Source organism: Dendrobates tinctorius, unplaced genomic scaffold (assembly GCF_039654945.1).
Source record: "Dendrobates tinctorius isolate UK_male_01 unplaced genomic scaffold, ASM3965494v1 ptg000186l, whole genome shotgun sequence".
NCBI lineage: Eukaryota > Metazoa > Chordata > Amphibia > Anura > Dendrobatidae > Dendrobates > Dendrobates tinctorius.
Window position 1 is genome coordinate 553149 of NW_027361853.1, and position 15893 is coordinate 569041.

At 42.3% G+C, this 15893-nt stretch overlaps 1 protein-coding gene across 1 annotated transcript in view; it reads left to right on the top strand.

Moving 5' to 3' along the window:
- Window positions 1-11954, top strand: part of SCG5 (secretogranin V) — a 72146-nt gene extending 60192 nt beyond the window's left edge. The window contains exons 5-6 of the mRNA XM_073552148.1: window positions 4803-4856; window positions 11470-11954. Of these exons, the coding sequence (XP_073408249.1) occupies window positions 4803-4856; window positions 11470-11559 (144 nt within the window). The 3' untranslated portion in view covers window positions 11560-11954. The remainder of the gene's footprint in view (window positions 1-4802; window positions 4857-11469) is intronic.
- Window positions 11955-15893: the final 3939 nt, after the last annotated feature.

The window sequence follows — 15893 nt, forward strand, 5'->3', positions numbered from 1 at the left end:
AAAAACACATGTGACATGCACACATATGAACAAGTCGGTAGGACGCTGTTCATACCACCCACTGACTCAAACACAAACAGAGAGCACAGAATGACAATTGTGCAGAAATATCCTGCAGTAAAACATATACCAGTAGTCAGCAAGTGCTGATAAAAAGATGATAACAAATACAGGGTATTTAGTCGATACGTTTTTTTGCAAAAAAATGTATGCCAAGCTGCTCCACCGCGTCTAGGTAACCCCCATTGAAGCAGTCCCTATCTAATGTATTTAAAACCTGAACATGTGAACAGTGTCTAAATGAACAGGATGAAGACAGGTGCTTCCTGGTATGGGCATGTGGTGTAAGCCTTGTGCTGAGAACCTATAGGCAGGGTTCCTCTTCCAACCCACGTCCTCTCTGTTCTCTGTTCTCCTTACTACTTCGTTCTGTACTGATCTTTCTCTCTCTTATGGAAGCTTAGGTTGCAGTTCTACGTCTTTCTCCTTCTTTCCCTTTCCCGTGCCAGCTGGCTCATATCACTGAGGCAGCTGCAGCACTCCTTCTTCCATCCCTTCTTCCAGGGATCCTCACTCCTGTCCGAGTGACTTCTTCTGCCAGACTGAACCTCTAATCCTACACTTTCCCACTCTTTTATATATCTCAACTCCACCCACCTCCCAACACATCCAGTGTTCCAAGCAGGGAACCACCAAAGGTGCTCTGCTACTATCTAAGCACTGAGCTGCAATGTGGTTGTGCAGAACTACCCTGTTGTGTGGGATGCGAGTGTTGGAGCATGGAAAGGAGTTCCCACCTTACCTGGGTGGTGGGGTACCACACCTTAGGAGAATGTGCAGTACCTCTGTGGCGCCTCAGGGGCGCCACACTTGTCTCAAAAAACAGCACATGTGATTTTAGCTGTCAGAAGAACTGCAATATCATAGTTAACAATATTCTTGTTCAAGTATAGGGATAGGAGATAATTTTACGATCACTGGAGGTCCGATTGCCCTGGCCCCTACCAATCCCGGAAACCAAGACTCTAAAGAGCCCCGGCTGAATAGGGTGGAGGTTGATCATGTGCACTTTTCGCTCTATTAATTCTAATAGGAGCGCTGAATACCAGCTGAGCGCTGCACTCAGGAAGCTCCGGTGCTCCGATTATGGAGTAGCAGTGATCATGATTGACCTCCGCTCCTTTCAGCTAGTGCTCAGCCCTAGTTCCTGGTATCAGTTGGGGGCCTTTGCGGTGAGACCATCTTTGATTGGAAAATTATCCCCTATCTAGTGAATAGGGGATACATTTTAAACTTGATGACATCCTTTAAGGACTTTTTTTGTCTTCAGCTCAGCTCCTTCTCAACCTCAATCCGAACTACCTGTCTGCAGGTTTGTGTAAACTTCACCACTTTTTGACAAGGGAAGTTGCAAAATTGCCTCAACAGTCTCAGTAAATTTCAGATCGTACAGATAGTAGGCATATTCACAGCTGCATTGATGCCCTAACAAAAGCCTATGTCTATTTTAATGCACAAAAATAATTAGGCAAGTAAATCAGAAAATAAGTTTAATAGATAAAAGTTAATATTGTATAAAAATGTCTAAATATAACCCCTAATTATTTTACAACTGACTTTTCATTTTACTAATTCAGTAAAAAAAAAAAAAAAAAGCCTATATATTTGGTTCCTTTGGGCAGTGGTGCTCAGAGTCTAACTCAGGGTTCCCCAACTCCAGTCCTCAAGGCCCACCAACAGATCATGTTTTCAGGATTTCCTTAGTATTGCTCTGGTGATAAATGCTTCACCTGTGCAATACAAAGGAAATCCTGAAAACATGATCTGTTGTGGGCCTTGAGGACTGGAGTTGGGGAACCCTGGTCTAACTTACCCACATGATACCTATACAAACACATTAGGTCACACACTTTATAAGAACTTAGATGATATCTTAGAATGTGATGAGAAAATATAGTACATGGGGATATATACATTGTACCACAGTAAGCACCTTCTGGGAGGTGGCACAATGCAAGAATCCATGTACAATGCTATATGAGTAGATGACATTTGTTAGATTAATGGGGATCCGACCATTGGGACCCCAACTAATTGCTAGAACTGAGGACTCCGATCTGGTTTTACCCCTTTAACTGCAAGGCCACCTCCAAGAGTAGTCCATTCTGGAAATTGGTGGGGTCACAGCAGTTAGGTGATAATTTGCCAAAGCTTTAATACCTCTTTTTATTAACCCCTTAACTAACGACTAGAGGTATTTCAGTTTTTGCTCCCCTTCTTCAAAGAGCCATAACTTTTTTATTGGCCATGTGAGGGCTTGTTTTTTGAGGGACAAGTTGTACTTTTGAACGACACCATTGGTTTTAACATATCGTGTACTGTAAAAAAGGGAAAAAAATTCCAAGTGCAGTGAAACTGCGAAAAAAATTAAATTCCACAGTTGTTGGTTTTTATTTTTTTTTACCATATTCACTAAATGCTAAAATGGTCCTGCCATTATGATTCACCAGGTCCTTATGAGTTCATAGACACCAAACATGTCTAGGTTCTTTTTTATTTAAGTGGTGAAAAAAAATCCAAAATTTGTTTCAAAGAAAAAAAAAAATTTTGCGACCTATAACGTCTCCATTTTTCATAATTTTGGGCTGGGTGTGGGCTTACTTTTTGCGTGCTGAGCTGATGTTTTTACTGATACAATTTTGGTGTAGATAGGAGCTTTTGATCGCTCGTTATTGCACTTTATTGCAACCAAAGCGGCAACCAAAAAAAGTAATTCTGACATTTTGAATTTTTTTTCTCATTACGCCGTTTAGCGATACGGTTAATTCTTTTTTTTTATTGATAGGGCGATTCTGAATGCGGCGATACCAAATATCGTGTTTTTTTATTGTTTTATTTTGACTGGGGTCAAAGGGGAGTGATTTGAACTTTTATATTTTGTTAAATATTTTTAAAAACATTTTTTTTAACTTTTTGCATGCTTCAATAGTCTCCATGGGAGACTAGAAGCTGCAGTACTTTGATCTACTCTGTTACACACAAGCGATGATCAGATCGCCTGTGTGTAGCAGAAATGCTCTCATGCTGTGAGCGCTGACCACGGGGTGGTCGCTTATAGCCATCTGGCAAGGACAACCATAGAGATTTGCTGCAGACTTCTTGCTGTCATGCCGACCCATCGATGACTGGCAATCATGTGTCTGGGTCACCGATGGCAGGGTTAGCAATGCGATTCTGGTAAGTGCGAGTTAAATGCTGCTGTGAAAGATTGACAGCGACATTTAACTAGTTAACAGCAGCGGGTGGATCACGATTCCACACATGGCTGTTGCAGGCACGTTGGCTGCATAGATCAGCTGTCATGTGCCCGTAAAGGTGAGGGCTCCAGCGCTGAGCCCGCATCAAACAGGAGGAGCCCGGCATCTGCGTACTACTGTATTACACCCAATGTCGGAAAGGGGTTAAAGAAGCACTTGTTTTATCCCCCTAAATCTTTCTAATTGTGTCTATAATGTGGCGTACTTGTATTAAAATATTTTCTGATGACTGGTTCCAAAGTTGCTCCAGTTCTTTTCTAGATCACATGAACTCAAATCACTGGTTACCCTAGGGTTTTGTGTGTGGAACGTAAGTCGCTGTCACAAGGTAAGTATATGGAGGCTCGTTCTGAAGTTCATGGGCTTACATTAGTGGAAATTGCTCCGCTCCGTTCAACGGTCCCTGAGTGAGGTCATTTTTGACGCATGGTACGGTTTTAATACTAGAGGTTAGGACTATCCTAATTGAGTACACCTTGTGGCTGATGGGATGATTGTTATGCTTTTTTTTAAATAAAAAACATTGTTTACTAAATACCCTATGTTATTTATATGAACTACTGCTTTTTACTTACTCATAGCAGGGTATATGCTCATTTTCTTGCTATCTTGGGTTGTCTGTTTAATTTGCCAGTGTGAACATGTTCTTACACGTTGCATGAATACCAACTTATACTCCATTTAGTTTCTTTTTGTTTTGCAAGACATACATATTTGGAAAAGTTTAAGGTATAACCTTTATGTTAGTAGTGCATATTTTAACATCAATTTTTTTTTTTGTTAACAATAAGAAATCGTTTAATGGTTCGATAAATCCTTCAGCACCCGTAGGCTATGTGTAATAATCAGCACAACAGAACCGTCTCCTCTAAAATGTAGAAAAAAAATAAATAAATTTTGCTGTCATTTGTAAAAACCTTTCTCCAGCATAATCTCTGAGAGCAGACAAGACGGCAAGAATTAAACAGATGTGAATCCCCAAAGGCCAAACAAAACCCCTCTATGCTTAAAGGGAAAATTGTTGTGAGCATTTTATAATGATCCCAAATTATAGAAAGTATCCCCAGATCCTAGACTAGATTCAGATTAGAAAGAGCAAATCAATGAGATCAGGGAGACTGGCTCCAGATCAATCAGTCTGGTGGGATATAATGAAAGAAAATGCTCTGCTCCACACTCCATCTATTCATATCTGATGTTTATTCTTTTAGTTAAATAGCACTATTAAACTATTTTAATAATTGTAGAGGTCTTAATTTTGCTGGGTATTTTCTGCAAATGTTTAGGTGAAAGATATGCCCTTAAATCTAAGGATATGTGGTATTTATCCATTTAAAGCTATGTTTGTAGCTGTAATTCTTGGGCAAGTAAAGCTAATCCTCCTGTACAGGTAATCGGCGGCTATCTAATTTCTATTCCTTGTACCCACATTATAAAGGAAACTTATTGACAGCATTGTGATTTCTCCTTTTATCCTATGTGCAGAATAAAAAACTACTTTATGAGAAGATGAAAGGCACCTCCCAGAGGAAAAAGAGGGTAATACTTCTTTTAAAAAAGAAAAATGTTAATTGACATGTTATGTTTGAATAGTTGTGGGAAATCGGAGATAAAAGTTTCAAGGGAAAGAGTTCAGCATAGGGAATTCCATATATTTTATGGGTATACCAGATATACATATACAGGGTCTATACAGAGTTTACTTTTTACAGTCATAATGAAAATTGTTGAGATTGTCACATATTTTGATTTTCACAAAGTTTGCTGCATCAATAATTTTAGATTTTGTAGACAGAAGTACAATTGAGGTATGTGCATGTGTTGAGTATGTACAGAGGATTTTTCTGCACCAGAAACTAGAGTGTTGGCAAAAAAAAAAAGTATGTCTACAATATGTGTGTTTCTGATGCAGTTTTACTTGGATTTTTGTCTATTCATTTAACTTTTTTTTTGTTTGCTATTGCCAATAATTTGCATATAGCAAATCGGCTACTAGAGATGAGCGAATCGATCATCGGATCAAACATTTTGAGATTGGATTTGTGGTTCGCAAACAAACTCAAACACTTGCCCGGCACCATTTCTCTTACTGCTGAAGCATCACAGAGTGGGATAATGTCAATTTACTTTGCCACACAGCCATAATACCCTGCAGCAAATGACTATCGTACCTGGTACAGTGGTGGTCAGTACCTGGGCCATCACAGATTTGCTGACCGCCATAATTTGTATGGCAGAGTTGTTTTCCATCTCCAGAATTACTGAATAAATTTTCCTCTATTGTAGAGTGTAAGCTCTTTCGGCCATCACAGGGTCCTCTCTATATTCTCTAGAGTGTAAACTCTTATGCTCAGCAAGATCGTATCTCTCTCCTGTACAGTGTAAGCACTTATGGTCAGCGGGGTCCTCTCTCTCTCCTGTAGAGTGACAGCTGTTATGATCAGCGGTGTCCTGTCTGTCACATGTAGATTGTAAGCTCTTATGGTCAGTGGGGTCCTCTGTCCTGTAGAGCCGTGGTCCCCAACCTTTTTTGCACCAGGGACCGGCTTGAAGCAAGACCATTCTTCCATGGCCCAGCAGGGCGGGGATGGAGGTGTGACAGGGGCAGGGCTTTGGTCATAAGGGGGCGGGGCTATGGACGTGGTTGTAGTTTAGCAGTGCATACTTATAATTTAATTAAAACATTTTTAATGTGACTCAACTCACCATAGGTTTTGAATGAGTGGGAGCACCTGGCTTGTTTCTCTGTTTCAGTGGGAGCACTGGGCTACTTCTGCTGATGAACATCACTGCTAATGATGATTGGAACCTACAAGGAAATGGAGCATTGAGCACTTAAGAAAAATTGTACTGGAGTTCTGTACATGCTGATTATTTTCTAATCATCAGAAAATGTATGTGTGGTTCCCCCCGTCCTGTCCAGCTCTGTGTGGCTCCCCCTGTTGTATGCATGGCTCCTCTGTCCCATCCTTGTATACATGGCTCTGCTCCCATCCTGTATGCATGGCTCCCCTGTCCCATCCTTGTATACATGGCTCTGCTCCCACCCTCCCATCCTGTATACATGGCTCTGCTCCCACTCTCCCATCCTGTATACATGGCTCCGCTCCCAGTCTCCCATCCTGTATACATGGCTCTGCTCCCACTCTCCCATCCTGTATGCATCGCTCCGCTCCCAGTCTCTCATCCTGTATACATGGCTCCGCTCCTACTCTCCCATCCTGTATACATGGCTCCGCTCCCAGTCTCCCATCATGTATACATGGCTCTGCTCCCACCCTACCATCCTGTATACATGGCTCTGCTCCCACTCTTCCATCCTGTATACATGGCTCCCCTGTCCCATCCCATCCTGTATACATGGCTCCGCTCCCAGTCTCCCATCATGTATACATGGCTCTGCTCCCACCCTACCATCCTGTATACATGGCTCTGCTCCCACTCTTCCATCCTGTATACATGGCTCCCCTGTCCCATCCTGTATACATGGCTCCGCTCCCACTCTTTCTCCCCTGTATGCATGGCTCTGCTCCCACTCTCCCTCCCTTGTATATATGGCTCCGCTCCCACTCTCCCTCCCCTGTATATATGGCTCCGCTCCCACTCTCCCTCCCCTGTATATATGGCTCCGCTCCCACTCTCCCTCCCCTGTATATATATGGCTCTGCTCCCACTCTCCCTCCCCTGTATATATGGCTCCGCTCCCACTCTCCCTCCCCTGTATATATGGCTCCGCTCCCATTCTCCCTCCCCTGTATATATGGCTCCGCTCCCACTCTCCCTCCCCTGTATACATGGCTCCGCTCCCAGTCTCCCATCATGTATACATGGCTCTGCTCCCACCCTACCATCCTGTATACATGGCTCTGCTCCCACTCTTCCATCCTGTATACATGGCTCCCCTGTCCCATCCCATCCTGTATACATGGCTCCGCTCCCAGTCTCCCATCATGTATAAATGGCTCTGCTCCCACCCTACCATCCTGTATACATGGCTCTGCTCCCACTCTTCCATCCTGTATACATGGCTCCCCTGTCCCATCCTGTATACATGGCTCCGCTCCCACTCTTTCTCCCCTGTATGCATGGCTCTGCTCCCACTCTCCCTCCCTTGTATATATGGCTCCGCTCCCACTCTCCCTCCCCTGTATATATGGCTCTGCTCCCACTCTCCCTCCCCTGTATATATGGCTCCGCTCCCACTCTCCCTCCCCTGTATATATGGCTCCGCTCCCACTCTCCCTCCCTTGTATATATGGCTCCGCTCCCACTCTCCCTCCCCTGTATATATGGCTCCGCTCCCACTCTCCCTCCCTTGTATATATGGCTCCGCTCCCACTCTCCCTCCCCTGTATATATGGCTCCGCTCCCACTCTCCCTCCCCTGTATATATGGCTCCGCTCCCACTCTCCCTCCCCTGTATATATGGCTCCGCTCCCACTCTCCCTCCCTTGTATATATGGCTCCGCTCCCACTCTCCCTCCCCTGTATATATGGCTCCGCTCCCATTCTCCCTCCCCTGTATATATGGCTCCGCTCCCTCTCCCTCCCCTGTATATATGGCTCTGCTCCCACTCTCCCGGCCTCCCTTATATATGGCTCCGCTCCCACCCTCCCTTGTGTATATGGCTCTGCTTCCACTCTCCATCCCTTGTATATATGGCTCCGCTCCCACTCTCTCTCCCTTGTATATATGGCTCCGTTCCCACTCTCCCTCCCTTGTATATATGGCTCCGCTTCCACTCTCCCTCCCCTGTATATATGGCTCCGCTCCCACTCTCCCTCCCTTGTATATATGGCTCTGCTCCCACTCTCCCTCCCCTGTATATATGGCTCCGCTCCCACTCTCCCTCCCCTGTATATATGGCTCCGCTCCCACTCTCCCTCCCCTGTATATATGGCTCCGCTCCCACTCTCCCTCTGTATATTTGGCTCCGCTCCCACTCTCCCTCCCCTGTATATATGGCTCCGCTCCCACTCTCCCTCCCCTGTATATATGGCTCTGCTCCCACTCTCCCGGCCTCCCTTATATATGGCTCCGCTCCCACCCTCCCTTGTGTATATGGCTCTGCTTCCACTTTCCCTCCCTTGTATATATGGCTCCGCTCCCACTCTCTCTCCCTTGTATATATGGCTCCGCTGCCACTCTCTCTCCCTTGTATATATGGCTCCACTCGGCTCCCCCATCCTCCCCCATCATACTTACCCTCACGTCGCTGAACTTCCCTCCCTGCATCTCGCGGCGCTTCAGCTCCTGTGCGGAGCAGTCACGTGCTACCGCTCATTAAGGTCTATGAATATGGATGCCATGCCTATGGGAGATGAGTGGCGTCCATATTCATGACCTTAAATGAGCGGTAGCACGTGACCGCTCAGAGCTGGATGAAGCCGCCGCGGGATGCAGGGTGAGTATCAGCTGCTGCACCGCCGCCGGCTCCCCTTATGTCCGCGGACCAGCAAGGGCACTGCAACGGCCCGGTGCTGGGCCGCGGACCGGTGGTTGGGGACCCCTGCTGTAGAGTATAAGCTCTTATGGTCAGTGGGGTCCTCTCTCTCCTGTACAGTGTAAGCTGTTATGGTCAGTGGGGTCCTCTCTCTCCTATACAGTGTAAGCTCTTATGGTCAGTGGGGTCCCCTCTTTCTCTCCTGTAGAGTGTAAGCTCTTATGATCAGTGGTGTCCTGTCTGTCACATGTAGATTGTAAGCTCTTATGGTCAGTGGGGTCCTCTGTCCTGTACAGTGTAAGCTGTTATGGTCAGTGGGGTCCCCTCTCTCTCTCCTGTAGAGTGTAAGCGGTTATGGTCAGTGGGGTCCTCTCTCTCTCTCCTGTAGAGTGTAAGCTGTTATGGTCAGCAGGGTCCTCTCTCTCCTATAGAGGATAAGCTCTTATGGTCAGTGGAGTCCTCTCTCTCCTATAGAGTATAAGCTCTTATGGTCAGTGTGATCCTCTCTCTCTCCTATAGCGTATAAGCTCTTATGGTCAGTGGGGTCCTCGCTCTCTCCTGTAGAGTGTAAGCTCTTATGGTCAGCGGGGTCCTCTCTCTCTCCTGTAGAGTGTAAGCTCTTATGGTCAGCGGGGTCCTCTCTCACCTGTAGAGTGTAAGCTCTTATGATCAGCAGGGTCCTCTCTCTCTCCTGTAGAGTGTAAGCTCTTATGGTCAGTGGAGTCCTATCTCTCTCCTGTATATTGTAAGCTCTTTTGGTCAGCTGTGTCCTCTTTCTCTCTTTCTGCCACATGCATTTTTTGGCAATTACAAGATTTCCAGTATTGAGATTTTTGGAAACAAATTGTTGAGGAAAATTCTGTGAAGTTGAGAGTTCAAATACAAAAATGACTCATCTCTAGCAGCTACATCTAATTCATATTTGCCAAGGACTCATTTTAGCTCTTCAATACACTCCAGAATCTATTACTATTAGTTTGTCTTTTTCCCACTCTACAACAGTGACCATCTTTAATTTGCATTACAATGCAGTCCATGTTTGTTGTCTATATTTCACATACATTTTGGGAAATACATAGCTCTTCTGAATATAAAGGGAAAACTTTGTCTTCTTTTTTCTTTACCCCTTATGGTAGATGAGGATGTACGAAATTGTGCTGTATGTGTCCAGGGTGTATATTTAGCATATACTCCAGGAAAGTCTCTGAAAGTACTGTACATCATGAACATTACATGACCCACTAAATTCGAATATCCATTTACCGTATCAACAGCATCAATTGCAAAGAAGTAAAGACTTGTAAAATGTAAAGAAAACAAAAATGCAATGATTTTGAAATCTCTTCTAGGCATATTTTATTCACAACACAACCTAGGACACATGCCAGAAGGTGAACACTAGACATTTTTCCATTTAATTTGAGTGAGAAATTAACTCATTTAGAAATTGATTGAAGCAATACTTCTCAAAAAAGCTGGGACAAGGTTAACAAAAGGCTGTAAAAGTAAGTGAAAAGCAGCTGGAGGGCAATTTTGCAATGAAGTCACATGACTGTAAAAATGTGCACGTTAGAGAGGCAGAGTCTCTCAGAAGCAAAGATGGTCGGAAGTTCACTAATCTGAACAACTGCATCTAAAAATCGTGGAATAATTTCAGAAAAATGTTTCTCAATGTAAAATTGCAAATACTTTGAATATCCCACCATCTGTCATACATAGTATCATGAAAAGATTCAGAGATTCTGGAGAAATCCATGTGCACAAAGGACAAAACTAACAGTCAATATTGGATGTTCGTGATCTATGGGTCCTCAGATGGTGCTGCAGTAAAAATGGGCATGATTGGGTTGTGCAAATCACTATACAGGCTCAGGAATACTTCTAGAAATCAATGTCTGTGAGTACAGCTCACCATGCAAGTCTTAAATGCAAATGAAAGCAGTATCATGCAAAGAAGAGGCCACATATCAACACAATCCAGAAACGCTGCCATCTTCTCTGGGTCAAAGCTCATTAAAAACAAATTGAGACAAAATGGAAAACTGTTCTGTGATCTGATGAATCAAAGTGTGAGAAGGACCATCCAGCACAAAGTTCATGCACCTCTGATCTGATGTATGGCAGGGCAGCTCATACATGAAAGACGCTATGAAAGCTGAGCATTATATAGAGGTGTTAAAACAACATATTCTCCTAACCAGGCAACATCATTTCAGGGAAAGCTTTGCATTCATCACAACAGTATGGCTTAAGAGAAGAAGAGTTTGGGTGATGAATCGGCCACCGCAACGAAATCTCCAGCAAACACCCCGGACTGTGGAATGGGGACAATCCTACATCAGACCAGAATGGGACACCACTCCTTTTCCAAAACTCCAGCAATTGGTCTCCTCATTTCCCAGATGTTACCGACTGTTGTGAAAAGAAGAGTGGACGCTCCACAATGGTAGACACGGCCCTGGCCCAGCTTTTTTTTTTTTTTTTTTTTACATATTTTGTTGCCATCAATTTCTAAATGAGTTTTTTTTTTCAAATGAAATAGAAAAATGTCCAACGTTCGCCTTCTGATCTGTGCTCTTACCTTCTGTTAATAAAATATGGCTATAAGAAATTTCCAAATCATTCCATTGTTTACTTTACATTGTACACTCTTTGAGATTGAGGTTCTCTCTATCTAATTCTTGACTTGCACACTTTTCCTCTTACAGATGGTGAATCCATACCTACAGGGACAAAGGTTGGATAAAGTTGTAGCCAAGAAGTCTGTTCCGCATTTCTCTGGTGAAGAGGAAGAATAAGCAAAACCAAATGAGTGTGCCGTCTTTTCTGTGATCCGGCTCGGCGTCCTATCTGCTGCTCCAGAGCCCCACTGACTGGCAGCATGTTTATTATTTATAGACCTGTGAATGGGAAACAGCTGGATTTATAACATTATGTTGTCATAGGTAATAAAAAATATAGGCTTCTGCTTTCTGTTAAATTAGAGGAACGGTATCTTTTTCTTGTGCATTTTTTGTGATGCTTTGGGGGGAGTTTAACCATTTGCTTACTGCCAAATATAGTCAGTGTTAAGATGTAGTTACCAATAAGACCCCCATCTCCTGTGTCTGGCTGCAGAGATCACCACTTACTACTACTTACATGGATTAGTACTGTAAATTAGAAATAACTGCAATAAAGATTTTATTCCTCATGCATTGTACATTAATATTCAAGTTCATCTATAGCTAACTAATGGAAGATATCGGGAGCTATATTATATCTATTAATATGGGTATTCATGGTGCCATTACAACTGGTAGAATTGATACAAATTGTTTCTAACCCTTTAAAACTAGGCAGTTTTACATTTTTGAAAAATTCCAAGTGTGATGAAATGGAGAAAAAAATGCAATTCCGTCAGTTTTTTAGGTTTTGTTTATTGTGTGATAAATATGATTGACACATGATTCTCAAGGTCTGTATCATTACTCCGATACCAAGCTTAAAGGGAACTTTTTTATTTCAGTTTTGGTTTGTGTAACCATTTTCTGACACCCGTAATGTTCTTATTTTTCTTTCAATCGTTTTTTTTTTGCATGGGGAGCTGACTGTTTTATTGACGCCAATTTGGGGTACAAGCAACACCTTAATCACTTTATTTTTTGAGGTGGAGTGTTGATCAAAAAAGCAATTATGACGCTTTGATTACAGCTTTTACTTTATGGGTTAATTAATTTTATATTCTGAATGATCAAACTTTTTACAGATGAGGCAATACCAATATTTTTTTTTATTTTTTTTATCTCTTCAATTTTTGTGGTGGGAAAAATGTGGGGTGATTCAAATTATTATTTTTTTTAATATATTTTAACCCCTATGCGATCTTGGGATTTTTAGTTTTTGTTTTTTGCTCCCTCTCTTCCTAGAGCCAAAACTTTCTTTATTTTTCAGTAAATATGGCTGTGTGAGGGCTTGTTTTTTTGTGGGATGAGTTGTAGTTTTGAACAACATCATTGATTTTACCATATAGTGCACTGGAAAAAAAAATTCCAATTGCTGTGAAATTAAAAAAAACGGAGACACTGACACATGTAGACACATTGAAATGAATGTGTCTCTGCACATGTCAGCGTGTTTTCACGGGCACATGGTCCATGTGAAAAACACGGAGACATGTCCGTGTTTGTGGGAGCGCATGGTCCGCAAAAGTTCTGAACACGTGCACACAGAGAACACTTCACACTGTCCTCCGTGCTCACGGACGGCCGCCGGGGAAGAAGCGCTAGTATAAGTGCTGTTCCCCTGCGGCTGGTGCTGAAGGCGTCTGTCAATCTTCTCTCCTGCTCTGCCGACAACAGGGTTTTCATTCATTCTTCTCTCCTGCTCGCTGTTGCCGGCAGAGCAAGAGAGAAGAATGACAGCCACGTTCAGCACCAGCCGCAGGGGAACAGCGCTTACTGTAGCGCTTCTTCCCCTGCGGCCCTCCGTGGGGTCCTGATGCGGCACACGGTTGCTACACGTGTGCCACACGGTGGTTCCATGTATCCACACAGACACGGATAGCTCAGGTACCATTTTTTCCGGTACCGGAATTATCTGGACGTGTGAGATCGGCCTTAACTAAATGCTAAAACTGACCTGCCATTGTGATTCTCCAGATCATTATCGCAGATACCAAACATATAACTTTTTAATCATTTAAGTGACAAAAAAATCCAAAGTTTGATTTAAAAAAAGAAATTTTCAGTGTCACGTAGTGTCTTAATTTTTTGTGACATAGGACTGGGTGAGGGCAAGTAATTTTTTTCATGCCATGCTGACATTTTTACTGTTGCCATTTTGGGGTAGATAAGATGTTTTGATCGCATGTTATAACATTTTTATAGCAATGTTGTGGAGACCAAAAAATAAAATTCTGGAGTTTGATTTCTTTCTGGTTACGCAGTTTACCGATCGGATTAATTCTTTTTATATTTTGATAGATTGGGTGCTTCTGGATGCAGCAATACCAAATATGTGTATTTTTTATTGTTTTATTTTAAAATGGGGCAAAAGATGGGGATTTGAACTTTTATATTTTTAAATTTTTTGTAATATTTTTAAAAATATTTTTTACACTTTTAACCTGCTTCAATAGTCTCCATAGGTGACTTGAAGCTGTGATCATCTGATCACTTGTGCTATACCTCCTGCTAGGAGTAGCAAAAATGCTTATCTGCTATGAACACCGGCCACGTGGCGGCACTAATAGCAGATCAGCAATCACAACCACAGTGGTCTCCTGCAGACCCTGGGTTGTCATGCCAACTCATCAGGGCCCCGTTTAACGTGTTAATAGCCACGGGTGAATCACGATTCCACTTATGGCTGTTAAGGGCACAAGACAGCTGATCAGATCTGAATGCTTTTCAAGACACTGTATATTTCATTCTATTCCTTTACAAATATATTACATTTGCAGAACAATAGTATTATTTTTTTACCTAAATGATGCCACATTATAAATTATTAGGAGCTGATGGTAAATATTGGAAGATGTATACATTATTATGTAAACACACTGTATACACACACACGTACTCACATTTCCAGCATAGGCCGCAAACCACCCTCTTTCCTGCCGGCTGTGAATGAACGAGGTGGGTGGGCAGGCGGCTGCGGGACACACACGTACTCACACACACATGTACACACACACACCCCACACATACACTTCCCTCCCGATGCGATAGCATCGGGCACCCCTCTAGTGATATATAATTGTTGGCCAAACAACAATTTGGCAAACCGCTATCTCTCCTGACTCCACAGTAGAGAGAATGCTCAGCTTAGCCCAGTGGTCCTGTGTTTTCTACAAGAGAGCCACTGCCAAACTTCTCTCCAAGCTGAACAGACGGCTTACCGATTGAAATGCATCTATTAGGAGAGAGCTGGGAGACCTCACACACTACATTGTTGGCCGACTCTGCTGAAATCTGCTGAAATCAGCAGATTCTGACAACTTTTGTCTAATATGCTCAGGAAACGTTAGCTAATATGAAGCTTAATAGCCAGAGTGAAATTTTTTTTTTTTGTTATAGCACAAATATTGATATAGAAATATGTAAGTCTATGACTGTCACTAATAAGTGACTGACATTAATAAGTGACTTCCGGTCCACGCGCAAACACTGGAACGATCCGGTAGGTAACAGCTAGCAGAAAAGGACCTGATCGAGGCCGATAACCCCAGAAAATGGAGACTGGTAAGAAGTCTAATACAGGAACGGAACATACATTTGTCACACTGATCTGGCAGTGAAATAGAAAAACGCCAAAGTGGTGCTTTAAGGGAAATGTGAGTTTGATGTCCTACCAGAAAGTATTAATTTTTAAAATATGCTTTTAAATAAGAACAAAAAAAAATGCATAAATTAAAATATCTTCTGGTTCTGTATTTATGACTGGGTATATGTGAATGCGAACAATGTATAAATATTATCCCAGCAAAATGTCTATTATATTAGATATACAGATCTTTTTTAATTATTTTGAAGTTGTTTTGGGGATCAACGTTTTACATCATCTAGAAATTTTGCTTAAAAAATAAAAAAAACAAAAGTCCAGAATATATATTCAGTGTTTCTTGTATAAACCAAATCTAAAAAAAATAAGCAAATGCTAAAGGAAAATATGAGAAATAGAAATATTGTCAGGGATTTAACTTAAGTGCTTGCAGCAAAAACACTTTGTAGTGTTAGTATAACTTGAAAATAGTAAGATGAATTATTTTGGTGGTTTCAAGTTTAAAATATATTTCTTCCTCTGCAAATAGTGTGCTGGTTTCAAGAAATCTGGTCCTGGTTTGCTGTTCTGGAGTATTTTCAGCATGTCTGGCTGCATAGATGCCTAATGAATGGAAGAGAGTTTGTAAATAACAGTGACTCAATCCACGTTTCACATCAGTGGACAGAAGACATTTTATATGACTATACAACATTATAAATGGAGATTTCCTTCCTTTTTGTAACATATCTTAGTTATATGTGTGTTTCTGGGAAAACTAGGTGATAATTTCATGATGGTCATCTAATGACATAATAGTGGTAAAGTAGTTATGAGTCAGCCTTTCAGACCCAGGAAGGAAGAGCAAAGTCTAAATTGAGCCTGT